This window comes from Podarcis vaucheri (assembly GCF_965113315.1).
Source record: "Podarcis vaucheri genome assembly, chromosome: 10".
NCBI lineage: Eukaryota > Metazoa > Chordata > Lepidosauria > Squamata > Lacertidae > Podarcis > Podarcis vaucheri.
The window spans coordinates 39448494-39464452 of NC_138748.1; the positions used below are offsets into that span (position 1 = coordinate 39448494).

The window sequence follows — 15959 nt, forward strand, 5'->3', positions numbered from 1 at the left end:
ATTAATGATGCATGTGGTGGCATTTTACCTGATGGATATTGTAACAGCACAGACAACAAGTCACTGCTTTCATTATTGAAAAGCTGTTCTTTGAGTAGCTTGGATAACAAATATTTCAACCAATCATATAGTGTAGGTGGTCTAAATGGCAGATAGCACTGCTTTTAAAGGACCGTTTTGATTTTTTATGGAGTGTCACACATATTTTCACCCATAACTAAATAATCCTAGTACTGTATCTGAATAGGATGCACTAAGAATTTGGCTGGTGATTTGACGGTGAAGCAGTGTAACCATAGGCTCTTCAGACTGTTCCAGTCAACTATGTCCATGCAAATATTTGGGACTGAGTTGCCAGATTATATGTACAATCCTTTAAATATAAGTTGATGATTCCACAGCAACATTTAGATTTCACAGTCTAACTTGCATTTTGCCATAATTTGGATCTGGCCAGTGACTCATGTAGTCCAACATCCTGGTCTTACAATACCTATTGTATGCCCATAGGAATCCCACAAGCAGGGCTTGAGCACAACAGCACTATTGGGCCTTTGCCTAATTAAACCCTCTGTGGCCTTTTAAACTGTTTCTGTGATGTTACTGTTTGGGAGAGCAACTATACCATGCTCCCTGGCATGAATTGATGGCAGTGGAGCATGAGGTTTGCAGTTTGCCTGCCAATTCAGTTTGGGAGGCAGAGAATAATCACAGACTTTTGTTCTTCAGCTGAAAATGAATTTACTGAGCATGGTGAGGAGCACCATTTATAGCAACAGATGGGCCCTGCCAGGCCTCTCCTGGTTTGTTCCTGTTATTCTGCTTGAAAAGAAGAAAGTTTGCTTCCCCGGCTAGGTTTTTCTTCTGCTCCTGTTGAATACTTAAAATGTCCTTGAGGTTTTTTTCAACTATTCAACCGGACAACAGATAAACCCAGTGGCTTTCAACATTAGCCTTGCATGATGGTGACTGTGTTTTGTACATAATTACAGTATATAAAAAATAAGAATCTACCAAATATAATAGATTAAATGCATACAATATAATAATATTTATATTCTCCCACTTTGCTACAATTAGGAAATGGTCAAACAGTGTTTCTCTGAAATAAGAGCCTTGTTGTCTGTTGACCTGCATGAGCCACCACCACTCACAGAGGTATGCTGGTCAGATTTTTTTTATAATTTTTTTTTCCAAATTCAAGCATCTTCCACATAATTTTTTCCACTGCTATCAGTTTTTATGTTCGGTGCAGCCAGATCACCATTTGCTCCCATTCTTTGCTCTCTCTTGTCCCTTCTTACCTTGCCCCCCCCCCTCGTTACTTGCTGCCTCTGCTCTGTTGGTCCATGAGCCCTTTCTCATTTCTTTCTCTCTTCGTCTTTTCCTGCAAAAATTCCGAGCCTTCCCTTGGTGGGAAGTAGATAGCCGGGAAAGACTTGGCAGCAAGCTTTTATCACTATTGTTTTCTGCACTGGGGTGGGAGATTGCAGGGAAGCCCCTTTCTCTACTGCTAAGGCACATGCTGCCTCAGATTGCTTCACTTTTTCTTCCTCTTGAACAGCTACTACCTTTGGCAATTTTTTATCCCTCTGGCTCACCTGAAAGTCAGTGTATTGCATCACACTTTGCATGCACATGGCATAATGCTCTCAATGGTGGATTTCATGCCTGCTTCAGCCTCCCTTGTGCCTTTTCACCCCACTGGCCACAAACCCTCATCTAAATGGCACCATTTGGATGCCACATTTGGACTGGAGCCTCCAGTAAAAACCACAAGTCCCCGCAACAGCACGACTTATCCAAAGAGACTAGAAGGGCTCGATATATGAGAGAAACTACTGCCTCAGACCCCAATCAGGATAGGGGCCCCCATTGGACATGTATGGTCTGAGCATAGAGCAGGCACAAGTCCTTAATGGCTTCTCAGCATGCCTCACACTGTTAGTCCTTTGGTGTTTTTCCCCCTTGAAAAATGGGTGCTGGTACTCACCATGAAGTTGTTACAGTAAGTGCCACACTTTTTAACAACAACAAAAAAGAGGTGCTGGTACTATGTACCCTTGAGTACCCCCCGGAAAAAATGCACTTGTCTCCTCTCATTCCTCAGAATGAATTAAATTCATTGTGACTTGCTCTAACTGAAGTTTATATAGGATTTCAGCTTAATTCTATTAAGATTTTTTTGTTTATTCCATGTTTGTGCTTTCTCTTTTGCAGATCCCATTTGACATCACTTTACCATCAATAAAGAATTTAAGGAAATTATTTGAGCCAGCTAATGGGTGTGTGATAATTGCTGGAAATGTTTTCAACTGGATAGTGTCTTTGCTCGCTTGAGTAAACATTGGGGAGCAACTTTGTTTTTCATTCAACCTATGCAGAGTTGACAGTTTATAGAGTAATATGCTGTCATACTGAAGCCAGTTGTAAATTCCCTATTCCATGAGACGAAGAATTGGTCTCTATTCTTCTCTGGAATCAATAAAATATTTGAGGCAGTTGTAATAAACATACATTTGGTGTTGTTCTTTTTGACTTCTAAGTAGTAGTTTTCTATGTTCAGATTTAATTTATTATGTAAACTTTTTGGTTTAAAATATTTTAAACTTTATACTCCACAAACTGATTTGTGTTTCATTTTTGTTGTTCTAATGGAAAATTAAGATTTATTTTTTTTGCTTCTGTATTTTTCCAGGCTTTATATCCTCTCCATAGTTGGAACAGTTAGTATTTCTTCTCTTAAAGCTACCTAGTAAGTTAAATGTAGGTTTTTACATTTGTCTTAACTGCTTAGAAGTGATATTATTGAACCAGAAATGATTTTCTTACTTGAGCTTCTGGGATTTGAAGACATTTTTCCAGTGAATGTCCGCCTTTCAGTAGAGGTTGTTGCTTTTCAAATTTTGCAGGCTTCCATGCTGAACAGCAGTTGGTTGTTTTTCATGAATGTTCGGGCACTACTGATATAATGCAAGCTTTTTATTGTGCTATGTCCGAGCTGTGCTCTGGCTATTGGGGTTTGGTCCAGGTGTATCTATCAACTCCCCTCCCCCTTGTAATTCAGTAATACATCCAACTATCAATTAAAGTCTAAACTAACCAACATGCTAGTCCCAAATGCTTTACTTGCTTTCAAATACCCGTGGTTCCATTGTATTGCTAATGTTTAAAAATACTGAATACAAAGATATTAAAAATTATTTAAAAATAATGCTTGTATTTTGGCTTTTCACTTTTGATAGTATTTATTTTGCAAGTTAGAAATGTGTAAATGGTCTCCACAGTCTTGGCATGCAGGCTTGCTGGAGTAGGGAACTTTCCCCCAAAGCACTAAATTCCCTTATATGAAAGTGATCAGGAGATGCATGCTTGAAGTGGGCAAGGCGAAAACACACTCCCTCCCATTCAAATATACTCACAGCTCTCTCTCTAAACATACACACACTCTTTCCCCTTTTCTCACCTTGTCTTCTGGTGTGAACGGTAACTGGTGAAGTAGGAAATCTGTTCCTTCATGGCCAACTCGCTGCAGAATGAGACATGTGAGGGGGTGTGACCTAGTGGGGAGCATGGCTTAGGAGAGTGCCTGGAGCTGGGTTAAGAAATTTAGTAGGCCAGATAAAGTCAATGGACTGGAGTTTCCCATCCTTACTGAAGTTACTGCAGCAGTGGCTGCATAGGGAAGAAAATGACATTTTCAGCCTATATACACTCAGCACAGCTGTTGGGGAGGGTGGTAAGAATGTATAAGGACTCCCTTAATCCTAAATCTCCTTTTCTCATAATACATACTAGAACCTTCATCCAGTGAAGCTACATATTGGAAGATTCAGAATAGATGAATATAGTGAACTATCAACCCAAATACCTAAGACAAGTAGCAAGGGGCTTAGTTCTCTCTCTCTCTCTCTCTTTAGTTAAAAGATGAATGAAATTCCCTCATCCTTTTTCTGGTGCTCTCCAAGAATACCTCCAGCAAAAGAGAAGAAAAGCATTGCATATTTGGTTCAAAGATAAAAAGCACAGCAGAATAAAGACCCACTCCCCTTTTTGAGAAGGATTTTCCAAGAGATGTTTATGTATCATAAGCAAAAAGGCACAAGCTCATTTTTAAAGCACTTTGAAGTTCTGCTTGAGGCATAGTAGGCATCTTAATTAAAACGAGTAACACAGTTTGAAAACCAGATTAAAGGATATATTAGTAATTAAATTAAAATCTGTTTTAGAATCACTGTCTTTGCACAACAATCCGTATGGTACCTGTCATGGCAATTAAAATAAGCATTTAATATGACACTTGCCACATTTTTAAATAGTTTATGTTTTTAAGATATTTCTAATAAAGTAAGAATTTTCAACACCTCTTAACACAGCTGAAAAATAGTAAGGATGAGATTTTGATACTGCTGTAACCATAGCAACTGAAGCAAACATCATAGCAAACATCTGAGATTAAGAATTTGTTTCAAGTTCTAGAAGGATACACTGAAAAAATTTCTATAAGGAAGTTGGAGAAAAGCAAGTTCTTATGCAACAATTCAATAAAATAAATTGTATGTCTGAAACTAAATAGATTTTCAAAATATATTTTCATGCTTTATTAATTATAATTCATGATTTGTTAAATTTCATGTCTGATGAATTTTTCAAATTGAACTAGAGAAATATCTTATAAATTAGGGCTGCAGAAAATAATCGACAAGCTCAGTTGGAACTCACAAAGTGAGTCAATTCATGTCTAGATATAGATGCACAAATGACCTGCCAGACAAGTGGCCAACAGGCCTCCTGAATACCTTTCCCCCAATTCCTCTGCCACCAAGGTTTTTTTTCTTTTTAGTTTATGAGGAATTCCATCATCACAGCTAAATTCATATGCTGCCCACCCAGCTCACAGCACACTTGCATACTTTGGCCTAGGCGAAGGGAGAAATACAAGCTGCAGAGGAATTCCTAAGCCAGCCTATGCAAAATGACATGGCCAAGCTGGGGCCCAATGGGTCAGTGCATCTGGCTGTTAACCAACCAGAAGGTTGGTGTTTTGAGCCCACCCAGGGATAGCTGTGGGCAGGATTGCTGCATTGCAGTAGACTGGACTCAATAACCCTTGGGGTCCCTTCCAGCTCTACAATTCTATGATTAAGAAACAATACAGGGCCACTGAAGACCATTGGCAATGCAACAGAACTGTCCTTTCCCACCCCAACCCCAACTTGTGAACAGAGATTGGGGATTTGGAAGGTTGCCAGTATAATTGGGTGTGAGGTGACAAGAAAATAGTGTCTTTAGCAAGGTGTGCTGGGAAGAAGCTGGGAGAATAAAGAGAGAGATCCCTCTCCTCTTGGGCAGGCTGGGAGAGATGCCTTCAACTTCAGTGCTGTAGGCTTGACCATGTGGGAACGAAGCTATCAAAGGGTGTAACCATATACTGTACTAACTTACCTAAGGGTAAGATCTGTTGAACTCCATGTGACTTACAAGGATGGCACAGTAAAATTCCTAGTTCCAGATGGCTTAGGACAAGGATCAGCACAACATCCATTCACACATTACAAAACATAAGGTTAATCTGTTTTTCAGCAGATGTAGTTTTGGATTCTGCAGCAAATTCTTACACCTAAATAGAAGTCATTGTAAAGGAGGACGGAGGAAAAAAACCCCTGCTTTCGATCCCACCTAGTCCAGCATTCTGTTCTCAGTGACCACCCAGATGCCTGTGGGAAGTTCAGAAGCAGGACCTGAATGCAACAACTGCCCTCTCCTCACCTGCGATTCCTAGCAACTGGTACTCAGAAGTGTACTGGCTAGTAGCTATGAATAACCCAATCCTTCATGAATTTGTCTTATCTTTTAATGTTGGTGTCCATCACTATGCTCAATCATTTTTGTTGCACATATATAAATCACATTTGATATCCCCCCCTTCAGGCACCATTATTTTTGAGAAAATTTAATATGCTGCACCATGCCATATTATGGGAATAAATAATCCAGCCTTGTGTTTTTTTTTAAGCCTTGTCAAAATAAAGTAAAAAAAAAAACACCATTCATAGCCAAGTACAAACACCTTTGACTGTTCCACAAGCTTTCAAGAAAGTTCTTGACTGAGTCTGAGGACATCCCGGGCCCTGACAACAAAGCACCGGACGCGCAATACAAATTCAGTTAACTCTCATCATCATGATGGATCTTTTCACCGACGTGAAACGATTATAAAGTGTTAACATCATCCGGCATGAACTTTTGGCATTCTCCTGTTAGCGCGTCAGAAGAGCTTTCCACGAAGTCTCCAGGGAGCAGCCCAGGCCGAGCCACCCTCCTGGTCACACCAACGCCGCTTTTCAAACCAGCGGGACGAAACGACGACAACAAAAGCACTCCGCCGCGTGACCTCACCAACTTCGTTGGCCGACGGTTCGGTTTGAATGGAAGCCCCGCCCACTTATTCCTCTCTCCCCTTCAACCAGGGAACGCGAACGCGGCTCCTTCTCTCTTTTGTCCTCCCTCGGCTGCCGTAAAGGAAATTCGCTGACCGGCGGAGGGGGGTAGTGAGCCCAGTCCCGCGGTGGATGTTGGGACGGGCCGCTAAGTTGTAAGGAGCGCGGAAGCTGCGCTTTTAGTGGCCCCGTTTTGCCTCACGAGATAAAGAAACCGAAAGCGGCGGCTGCTGCTTCGAAAGTTTGGGGCTCTTCTGCCCAGCGACCGGGGAAATGAGTCGCATGGGGTAGAAAGAAGACTTAACGCGGGGCGTCCCGGCCAAGCGGGGAGGTGAGGAAGGGGAGGCGCGCGGAGGGGTGTCTGTTATTGTGGGTGTTTGGGGGGAGGGGGCGGTCCCTGGCGGGTTACCTGACAGCTGGCGGAGTTCTCCCTCTGGTCCTCGGTGGCGATTTGACACCTGTTGGGACACAAAGGCCCCTGATTGGCTGGGATTGGGCGCTTGTTTTGCCCTGAGGGGTGTAGGGACCCTTTGTCCTTTGAACTGGTTGCCCCACCTGGAACAGCTTTATCCGCCCTCAGTGAGAGATGGGAGCCACCGGGTGGGGATGTCTCGGCCCTCCTCCTCCTCCTGCCCCCCTTCTCCTTTGCCCCAGGTTGCTCCCCTTGGAACTACAGTGGTACCTCGGGTTACATACGCTTCAGGTTACATACACTTCAGGTTGCAGACTCTACTAACCCCCAAATAGTACCTCGGGTTAAGAACTTTGCTTCAGGATGAGAACAGAAATCATGTTCCGGCGGTGCGGCGACAGCAGGAGGCCCCATTAGCTAAAGTGGTGCTTCAGATTAAGAACAATTTCAGGTTAAGAACAGACCTCCGGAACGAATTAAGTACTTAACCCAAGCTACCACTGTAACCAGAAGCGGCTCTTGAACTGCCACAGTGTCTCTTACAAAGCCGGTGTATACTGCCCTATATGTACCCGCAGGTCTCAGGGCAGTTCACAGGATGAAATCAGAATATAAAACCACAAAGTACATAATCAAAATAGTTTAAACAACAACCCCATAACCTCCCCAACACATTTTAAAAGGGCATAGGATATCAATCAAATTGTTTCTTAGCATAAGAAAAAGCCCTGGTGAATCAGGGCCAAGGCCTGTCTACTTCAGCAACTTGCTGTCACAGTGGCAGTCCAGATGCTTATGGGAACCTGAAAGCAGGGCCTGAGTGCAACTTCACTCTCCCCTCCTGCTTATGGCAAATGAATAAACTAGGTTACCGCCACTGAATGCTTGACCCTGAGCGAGCAACTAGCTAGGCAGGCAGGTTGGAAGCAGGTTCATTGCAGCTTCTCCCCCATTAACAGCATAAGTGTTCCTCCATCCAATTTTTTTGTTACACAAAAATCACATTTGTGAATGGAGGGGCATTTGTAGTCTCATAATGTGTACACCCACACCCACACACCAATTTCAGTTTATCTGTTAACTGGTGGTAAGTAGCAATTCTATGGCAACTTCATAAATGCTTCTACCCCTCTGTATAAACTCTAGGCTGTTGGTCTTCAACTGGTGCCTTGGGACCCACTATCACCTGATGTAAGGTGGATGTCAACAGCAGTTTAATGCTTTTCAATTGAAGTTCTTATTCTTACTATATACTGGTTTTAGTAAATGTTGGGTGGTTTTTACTATGTTTTGATGCAATTAAAAAAGTTATTTGTAAGCTCCTTTGAATCTGTTTAATCAATACAAGCGGGTAGAAATTCTATAATAAGGTGCATGGGAAGCAGATAATTTCTGGATTTTCTTTCTGAACTTGTCTGCTGCCTTACAATTTAGTGGGACAGGCATCAGAATTCAAATGTGATTTGCCAACATATTTTTTACCAGGCTTGTCCTGAATAATTATTGTTGGAAATTGGCAATTCTTTGTTTTTACTTAAACACAGATTTAACAGTCTGGAAATTAGATTGATACAGGAAAGATCCACATAAGATACCCTCCAGTATATATCCTGCAGTATCTGTGCTACATTGGGCTGTGGCTTGTGACAGGTTTGTTTCTATAGTGGTACCCCAGCTATGGAACTCTTCTATCATAAATGTAGCAGGGCACCTACATTTTTGAATAGAGTTCACTGCCAGATGAAGACATACCTCTTCATCAAGGCTTTTGGGTGCACTTGTTTTTGGTAACTGCCGCTGCTGCCCATTTTGGTATGGATTTTAGTTCTTTTTAATTTCTAATGTTGTGTTTTGTAGTTTTTTTTTTAAATGTAAACCATCCAAAGTCATTGGTGGTAAAGAGGAGCATAGAAACTAAATAAATAAGGCAGCCAGAACTAGCATTGACCTTGGCTGTAGCTTTAAGGATGGTAATATTTAAGAGCTTTCTCTTCTCTTCTCTCTCCCATTCCTTTTTCCTCATGTGTTGTGTCTTTTTAGATTGTATGACTGAGGGCGGGGCCTGCCTTAGAACTGATTTTGTAAGCTGCTCTGAGAGTCTGTTTGCTTGAAAGGTGGGTATAAATGCTGTAAATAATAATAAATACTTGAGTAAATAAATCCTGGAATGTTCATAATTCAGAATGAATTCAGAATGCATCTCAACATATGATTTTATTTGCTTTTGACTTTATATTTTGTCTCACATGGAACTTCAAAACAGGTGTTTATTTTCATAATTGATCTGATCATTTTCAAACAATTAGCTGTGAACATAAGGCAGCACCAACAGGAAATGTCTGGGCTTCAAATGTTTTCCATAACTTATTGTATTAACCTGCCTAGCTTTACACTTCTGCCAATTATAACAAATAATATTTTGTCATTTAGAATAATTTTTAATATGTATGACCAATCTCACCTGCATTTTCTTCTTTCTGCTTCTAGGTGCAGCCATGCAGGAAAGCATCCGATTTGCTTCATCAGGAGATGATGATGTTAAAATATGGGACGCTTCATCCATAACTGTAGTGGAACAATTCACTCCCCATTCTTCATCACACCCAGTTAGCTCTGTATGCTGGGGCAGCAACAGTATCCTTTGCCACTTCATGAGGCACAACACCTAGAGCTATAGCACTCTTTGTTTGGTGACAATTTTTAGTTTTGTCTCTGGGGCCAGTGAGCTGTGCTTTAATAAAAACAAACAAGCCACAGATACATTTGCAGTGCTAATGAGATTTAATTGATATAATTAATGACCTATAGTAGCAGCATCTACATGGATTTTGGGCATCCACATTCAAAAACTATCATCCATTAAATAGCATCTGTGCTGTAACAACTGAAAGAATATGAATAATAAGTCAGCTCTGTTCTTTAAAATTCCAAATACCCCTGGCCTCCGGAGAGAGTGAACAAGCATATGTGAGAACAAATGTGCTCGAGAGCAAAAGCTGAATTTATCAGAGTATGGATATGGAATGCATTTCAAAGGTGTATGTTCCATTTGAATATACCTCGTTTACTTCTTACAGACTGCCTTGGCAATTTGGTTCAATAACAGCTTAGTTTAAACCAGGGGTCAGCAAGGTTTATCTTGCCTGGGACGGATTGGTCCCGCGGAGATCCCTCTGTGGGCCAGATTGCGCGTGTGCCCACGTTTTTCTGCATCTGTGCAGACGTAATGTGCGCAGATGCGATTTTCGGCGCTGCGGAAGCGAGTCCCTGCGGCGTGCGGCGCCAGTTTAGTGCAGCATGAGAGTGGGCAGGGGCAGCTCAGGGGCCAGTAAAATGACCTCCGCAGGCCGCTTCTGGCCCATGGGCCTTAGGTTGCTGACCCCTGGTTTAAACTATCTTCCTGCTTGTGATTTCTCTTGGATACAGATGGCTATAAATACCTCCCCTTGTGTTCCTCTTCATGCCTCTCCTCCAGGACACAGAGGAGGAACGGTTATATATGTGTACATATTCTCATTCTCAACCCCTAGAAGCAGCTGCCATTAGTGCTGCATTGTTTCTCTACTGTTCAAGGGAAAGACTGTGGTAGAACATGTGCTTTGTGTACAGAAGGTCCCAGGTTCAATCCCTGACTTCTCTAATAAGGAGGATTATGCAGTGCTTCTTGGGAGAAAAGCAATGACAAACCTAGACAGCATCTTAAAAAGTAGAGACATCACCTTGCCAACAAAGGTCTGTATAGTAAAAGCTATGGTTTTCCCAGTAGCGATGTATGGAAGTGAGAGCTGGACCATAAAGAAGGCTGATCGCCGAAGAATTGATGCTTTTGAATTATGGTGCTGGAGGAGACTCTTGAGAGTCCCATGGACTGCAAGAAGATCAAACCTCTCCATTCTGAAGGAAATCAGCCCTGAGTGCTCACTGGAAGGACCGATTGTGAAGCTGAGGCTCCAATACTTTGGCCACCTCATGAGAAGAGAAGACCCCCTGGAAAAGACCCTGATGTTGGGAAAGATGGAGGGCACAAGGAGAAGGGGACGACAGAGGACGAGATGGTTGGATAGCGTCTTCGAAGCTACCAGCATGAGTTTGACCAAACTGCGGGAGGCAATGGAAGACAGAAGTGCCTGGTGTGCTCTGGTCCATGGGGTCACGAAGAGTCGGACACGACTAAACGACTAAACAACAACATGCAGTGTCCTTACACAGTCTTTATTCTTGAGGCAGTATGCATATTTGTTTCTTCTTTCCAGGAGGGATATAAGATGAGGAAATAAGCAGTGCCAGGGCTTTTTCTCCAGATGTGCTAGATATGGCCATGCTCTGTAATATGAGGGCCCCACCACAACCCAGAGTCGTCTGCGACTGCACTTAATGGTCAGGGGTCCTTTACCTTTTTATGTGCAAGTGAAGCTGCATATGTCCAGAGGCTCCCCCCTTATTTTAGTTGGATGATGTTCCATTTTTGCAAATGCAGTTTCTTATTGTGGTTTTATAGCATTCCAAGTATAGGTGAGCACGTGTGGTGCTTCATTTATGGGCATGTCATTGTGCCCGTAGTGCTGTCCCACTGTTGCATGATCACAATGTGTATATGAGCCACCAGTATACAAGTATACAGTATACAAGTGACCACATTTCTATCTTGCCTCATTGCTTGAAACACTTTGGTGCTTGGATTACCTTTATTTATTTTTTGTATTTTTATCCACTCCCCGCCCCCCCCCAGGAGCTCAAAGTGGTGTACGTTGTTCTCCACTTCCTTGTTTAATCCCCACAACAACCCTGTGAGGTGGGTTAGGATGAGAGGCAGTGACTGGCCCAAGGTCACCCAGTGAGCTTCATGGCTGAGTGGGGATTTGAACCTGAGACTCCAGGTCATAGTCCAACACCCTATAACCACCTCACCACACTGGCTGTCATGTCTTAACCCTAAGGAATTCTTTTTATTTTCTTTATCCAAGAGCAGAGTGAGGAATCATTTCCCTCCTGGGCAGAGCCCCAGAGGAACTGGGACTGAAGTCTATGCATTAGCCAGTTACAGATAGGTAGCCGTGTTGGTCTGCCATAGTCAAAATAAAAAAATTCCTTCCAGTAGCACCTTAAAGACCAACTAAGTTAGTTCTTGGTATGAGCTTTCGTGTGCATGCACACAAAGAAGTATGCATTAGCCAGTTTACTTAATGCAGTATCATTTCATTGATTAGGCATTTGGCAGGAGGCTGCAAAAAAGTACTGTTTTCTGGGTGGCTTATTGGATTGGTTATTTATGGTTCTGTTTGCTTTTTAGAAAATATATGCTATGCCTACAGTGTCATTTATATTTTATTTGACCTCTTTTATCCTCCAAACCGTTAGATTTCTTTAGATTGTGAGCCCTTTGGGAACAGAGCTGTTGACATTTAGAAAATGCTGTAAGCCGTTCTGAACCTATTTACCAGATGAGGATATACATCTAATAGAAACAAAAGCTTAGTTCAGCTAAAAGTTACCCCAAATGATAAGAAATCAAGTGATTTCACTTGCATGTGTGAATCAGCTCTTAGTAATGTTCATACAAAATACCTGATTCCAGTAGTTCATTGTAGCTAAATGTCCCCTGCTTCCTAGGTAGGGATAGTGAGTTTTCATACCAGCTACTCCATTCTTTTCTGTATCATAGGCATCTTTCTGACCATGCACATTTGATTGGGTGCATCTTAGAAGATGCTTGCTTGGATGTTTGATGGAGCCTTACCTGCCATGTGTATCATTAGAATGATGTCAGGGGATAGTGCAGATGGGGCTAGATACAGGCAAACACAAGAATGGTTTCCTTGGATAGTGCTTGGCTTTCTTATTCATTCACAACATGTTTCTGTTTGTAAGAAGGTAGGTTTTGGATGTTACAGTAAATTTAGCAGTGTAATTTCTACTGAAAAAGAATTTAGTAAAAAATACCCTCTTGATTGTAATTTGGTGTCAATACTGTATTTTAAAACTGTTGTATCTTGACCTGGGACCATATAGTGAAAGGCATGTAAGAAAACCAGTAATGATAACTGAAGTGTTAATTTTTCTAGGTCTTGAATTTTCCTTGAGTTGACAACTGTCATACAAAGGAAAATCTCCCAGAATAAATAGTATCATTGAGAAGGGACACTAGTACATACCATTTTTGATAAGTCTGTGTTCTGTGTCAGGGAGTCTTGTGCTTTTCCAGAGCTGTCACCCAATGACTTAGATCTTCTTGCTTCTCCCCCCGCCCTGCAGTGTGTAGGTGCCATTCAGCACAGCAGAAGCTGCTTTGAATTCATCTGTTCCTCTAATTGCTGAAGGCTTTAGTTACTTCGGGATGTCTGAGCCATTAAGTAGATCTTGTTGGCTGTTCGGGATCAACGGTACAGCAGCTTGTCATCCTGTGTTGAGTTAGACAAGCTTCAGCGCATGGAAAGCAGTGTACTAATGTACTATGGCGCTAAGTAAGGAAATCTCTTTAGACGTTTTCTGTTTTGCTTAAAAGTGACAGCTAAATGTTAGAGATGAAAGTTACCTTGTACACACCTGAAATAGTGGGCTGCAGAAGATCGTAGGCATATAGAAGGTTTTTGTTCTTTTCTAAAGGCCGTACCTTTCATTGAGAAGCCACCTTGACACATTGTTGGCGACAATTGTTTAAAATAAAGGATTGGTAATACCTGAAAATCTTAAGCAGCTTAACTGTTTATAATGTAATTTGTGTTGCTGCAGAATGGGGCAGGTGTAAGTAAAGGAGCCCATATCACTTCTTTGTGGGCAAGGGAGTATTCTAAAGCACACCCGTGTAGCTCAAGCAGATGATGGCTTGTAATAAACAGAGAAGCAAAAAACAACAATACCACAGCCCTGTACAGATTTCAGCTGGCAAGTTTTATATGGAGGAATTCCATCCTGACTTCAACAGTGGCAGTCAGTGTGATACTGAAACTTAGGGGTATTTATCTGCTCTGGTTTTATTGCACTTGTCTAGTGTTTGTTTGAAGTGGGTGGATGTAAGTGAAGGGGGAGGTGTTAGAAATAAACATTCTCTACATCAACAGGCTGCTGTTCAGGTTCTGGCTTAATGTCTTGATGTAATTTTGTGGAAAGTGTACTCAGTTGAGTGTTAATATCTTGGGCTGAAGATCTGGAGATATCAGATGCCCAATCTGTGGTTGGCAATTCCACCGCTTAGCGTTAACACAGCTAACTTTAGAATGCATTGGATCACTACTTTTTGCAAACACATTTTTTAATCACAAAAATACTAGCAGCAAATACTGCTTTGAAATGGGGATAGAATTTGTGGGCAAGTAGAACAAACTGGACATGGAATAAGTTGCACTTCTCTGTTGGAGGAGTATTTTTTAAATCATAAACTTGTGTTAAATGGATGCAACGTGGATTTCATCTCTGGAAAGGACAAATCCTCTCAAAACTGGAATGTTTTCCCATATCTGCTTTCTTTTCTTCATTAAACAAAACTGCATAGTATATAAAAACTAACAAAGACACTTGAATCAACAGTTTTCTGTTTTGAATTTTATGCTAGCATACCGTATTTTTCGCCCTATAAGACACACTTTTTCCCCTCCAAAAATGAAGGGGAAATATGGGTGCGTCTTATGGGACGAATGCAGGCTTTCGCTGAAGCCTGGAGAGCGAGAGCGGTAGGTGCGCACCGACCCCTCTCGCTCTCCAGGCTTCGTGGATCTCTCCCCAAGCAGCGGGAACGCTCGGGAGGGCTTCCCCTGCTTCGGGCGAGTGTCTGCAAGCCTCGCGAAACCGGCAGGAGGTCCCGCCGGGTGCGCGAGGCTTGGGGCGGCAGCCTGTCGCCCGAAACACGGGGAGCCCTCGGGAGGGCTCCCCCTGCTTCGGGCGAGTGTCTGCAAGCCTCGCGCACCCGGCAGGAGGTCCCGCCGGGTGCGCGAGGCTTGGGACGGCAGCCTGTCGCCCGAAACACGGGGAGCCCTCGGGAGGGCTCCCCCTGCTTCGGGCGAGTGTCTGCAAGCCTCGCGCACCCGGCAGGAGGTCCCGCCGGGTGCACGAGGCTTGGGGCGGCAGCCTGTCGCCCGAAACACGGGGAGCCCTCGGGAGGGCTCCCCCTGCTTCGGGCGAGTGTCTGCAAGCCTCGCGCACCCGGCAGGAGGTCCCGCCGGGTGCGCGAGGCTTGGGGCGGCAGCGGACTGCTTGCGCGCACCTATAAGCTTGGGGCGCGTTGAGCTCAGCACACCCCAAGCTCCTGGTGTTGCGCAGCAATCCGCTAGCCCTGGGAGAGCCCCGCGGCTCTCCCAAGGCTAGCGGACTGCTTGCGCACACGCAGAAGCTTGGGGCGTGCTGACCTCAGCTCGCCCCAAGCTTCTGGATTAGCGCAGGGGTCCGCTAGCCCTGGGAGAGGCGCAAGGCTCTCCCACGCTAGCGGATACCTTACCGGCACGTAGAAGCTTGGGGCGCGCTGAGCTCCGCACGCCCCAAGCTCCTGGTGTAGCGCAGCGCACCTGGGGGGGAAATAAAATTTTTTTCCTTTATTTCCCCCCCAAAAAACTAGGTGCGTCTTATGGGCCGGTGCGTCTTATGGGGCGAAAAATACGGTATGTTGTTTAAGAGGCTTGGATTAATACTTTCCCCTTTTCAGCTACTATATAAACTTTGTGCTATGTTCCATGACACCTGTTTCAGATAATTTTCTGGTCACTGCTTCTGCTGCTGGTGATAAAATAGTGATTTCAAATGGTAAAGGTAAACCAGTTCCACTCTTTGAGCTAGCTGAAGGGGTAAGTAAAACAGACTTGTTTCTTCTGAGCCATAGAGTGTGACTTTTTGCACGTTTACTTGGAAGCAAGTCCCATTGTGTTCAGCAGATAAGTGCACCTTTACCTTGGAGTAAACCCCATTGAACACAATGGGATTGACAGAATAAACACAGATAGGACTTACAGTTACTTCATCTATTCCCTCTTTCAAAATAACAGATTTTTTAAAAAATGTAGTTATACATAAGTATATATCTGGAGCACAGGGTGATCCTAAAAAAAAAAAAAAAAAAAAAAAACAAACTTCAAAAGGTCCCATTGTCTTAATGGAGAATGCTTCCAGTTGAAAAACAAGCC

At 43.1% G+C, this 15959-nt stretch overlaps 2 protein-coding genes and 1 long non-coding RNA gene across 5 annotated transcripts in view; all 3 read left to right on the top strand.

Annotated features, from left to right (window-relative positions):
• The window catches only part of CFAP54 (cilia and flagella associated protein 54), a 102066-nt gene extending 98854 nt beyond the window's left edge, over positions 1-3212 (top strand). For both annotated transcript variants that reach the window (XM_082240752.1, XM_082240753.1), the window contains 2 exons: positions 1081-1158; positions 2221-3212. In XM_082240752.1, coding sequence (XP_082096878.1) covers positions 1081-1158; positions 2221-2340 — 198 coding nt within the window. In that variant the 3' untranslated portion in view covers positions 2341-3212. The remainder of the gene's footprint in view (positions 1-1080; positions 1159-2220) is intronic.
• Positions 3213-6532: 3320 nt separating this feature from the next.
• Positions 6533-15959, top strand: part of NEDD1 (NEDD1 gamma-tubulin ring complex targeting factor) — a 28253-nt gene continuing 18826 nt past the window's right edge. Inside the window, exons 1-4 of one of the 2 annotated variants that reach the window (XM_082240778.1) lie at positions 6533-6771; positions 8893-8966; positions 9340-9486; positions 15529-15623. In XM_082240778.1, the coding sequence (XP_082096904.1) occupies positions 9348-9486; positions 15529-15623 (234 nt within the window). In that variant the 5' untranslated portion in view covers positions 6533-6771; positions 8893-8966; positions 9340-9347. The remainder of the gene's footprint in view (positions 6772-8892; positions 8967-9339; positions 9487-15528; positions 15624-15959) is intronic. The other variant, XM_082240779.1, reaches the window with a different exon arrangement.
• LOC309542193 lies at positions 9497-13896 on the top strand. The gene is made up of 2 exons (XR_014224141.1): positions 9497-11873; positions 12011-13896. It is a non-coding gene; the product is annotated as an uncharacterized lncRNA (long non-coding RNA).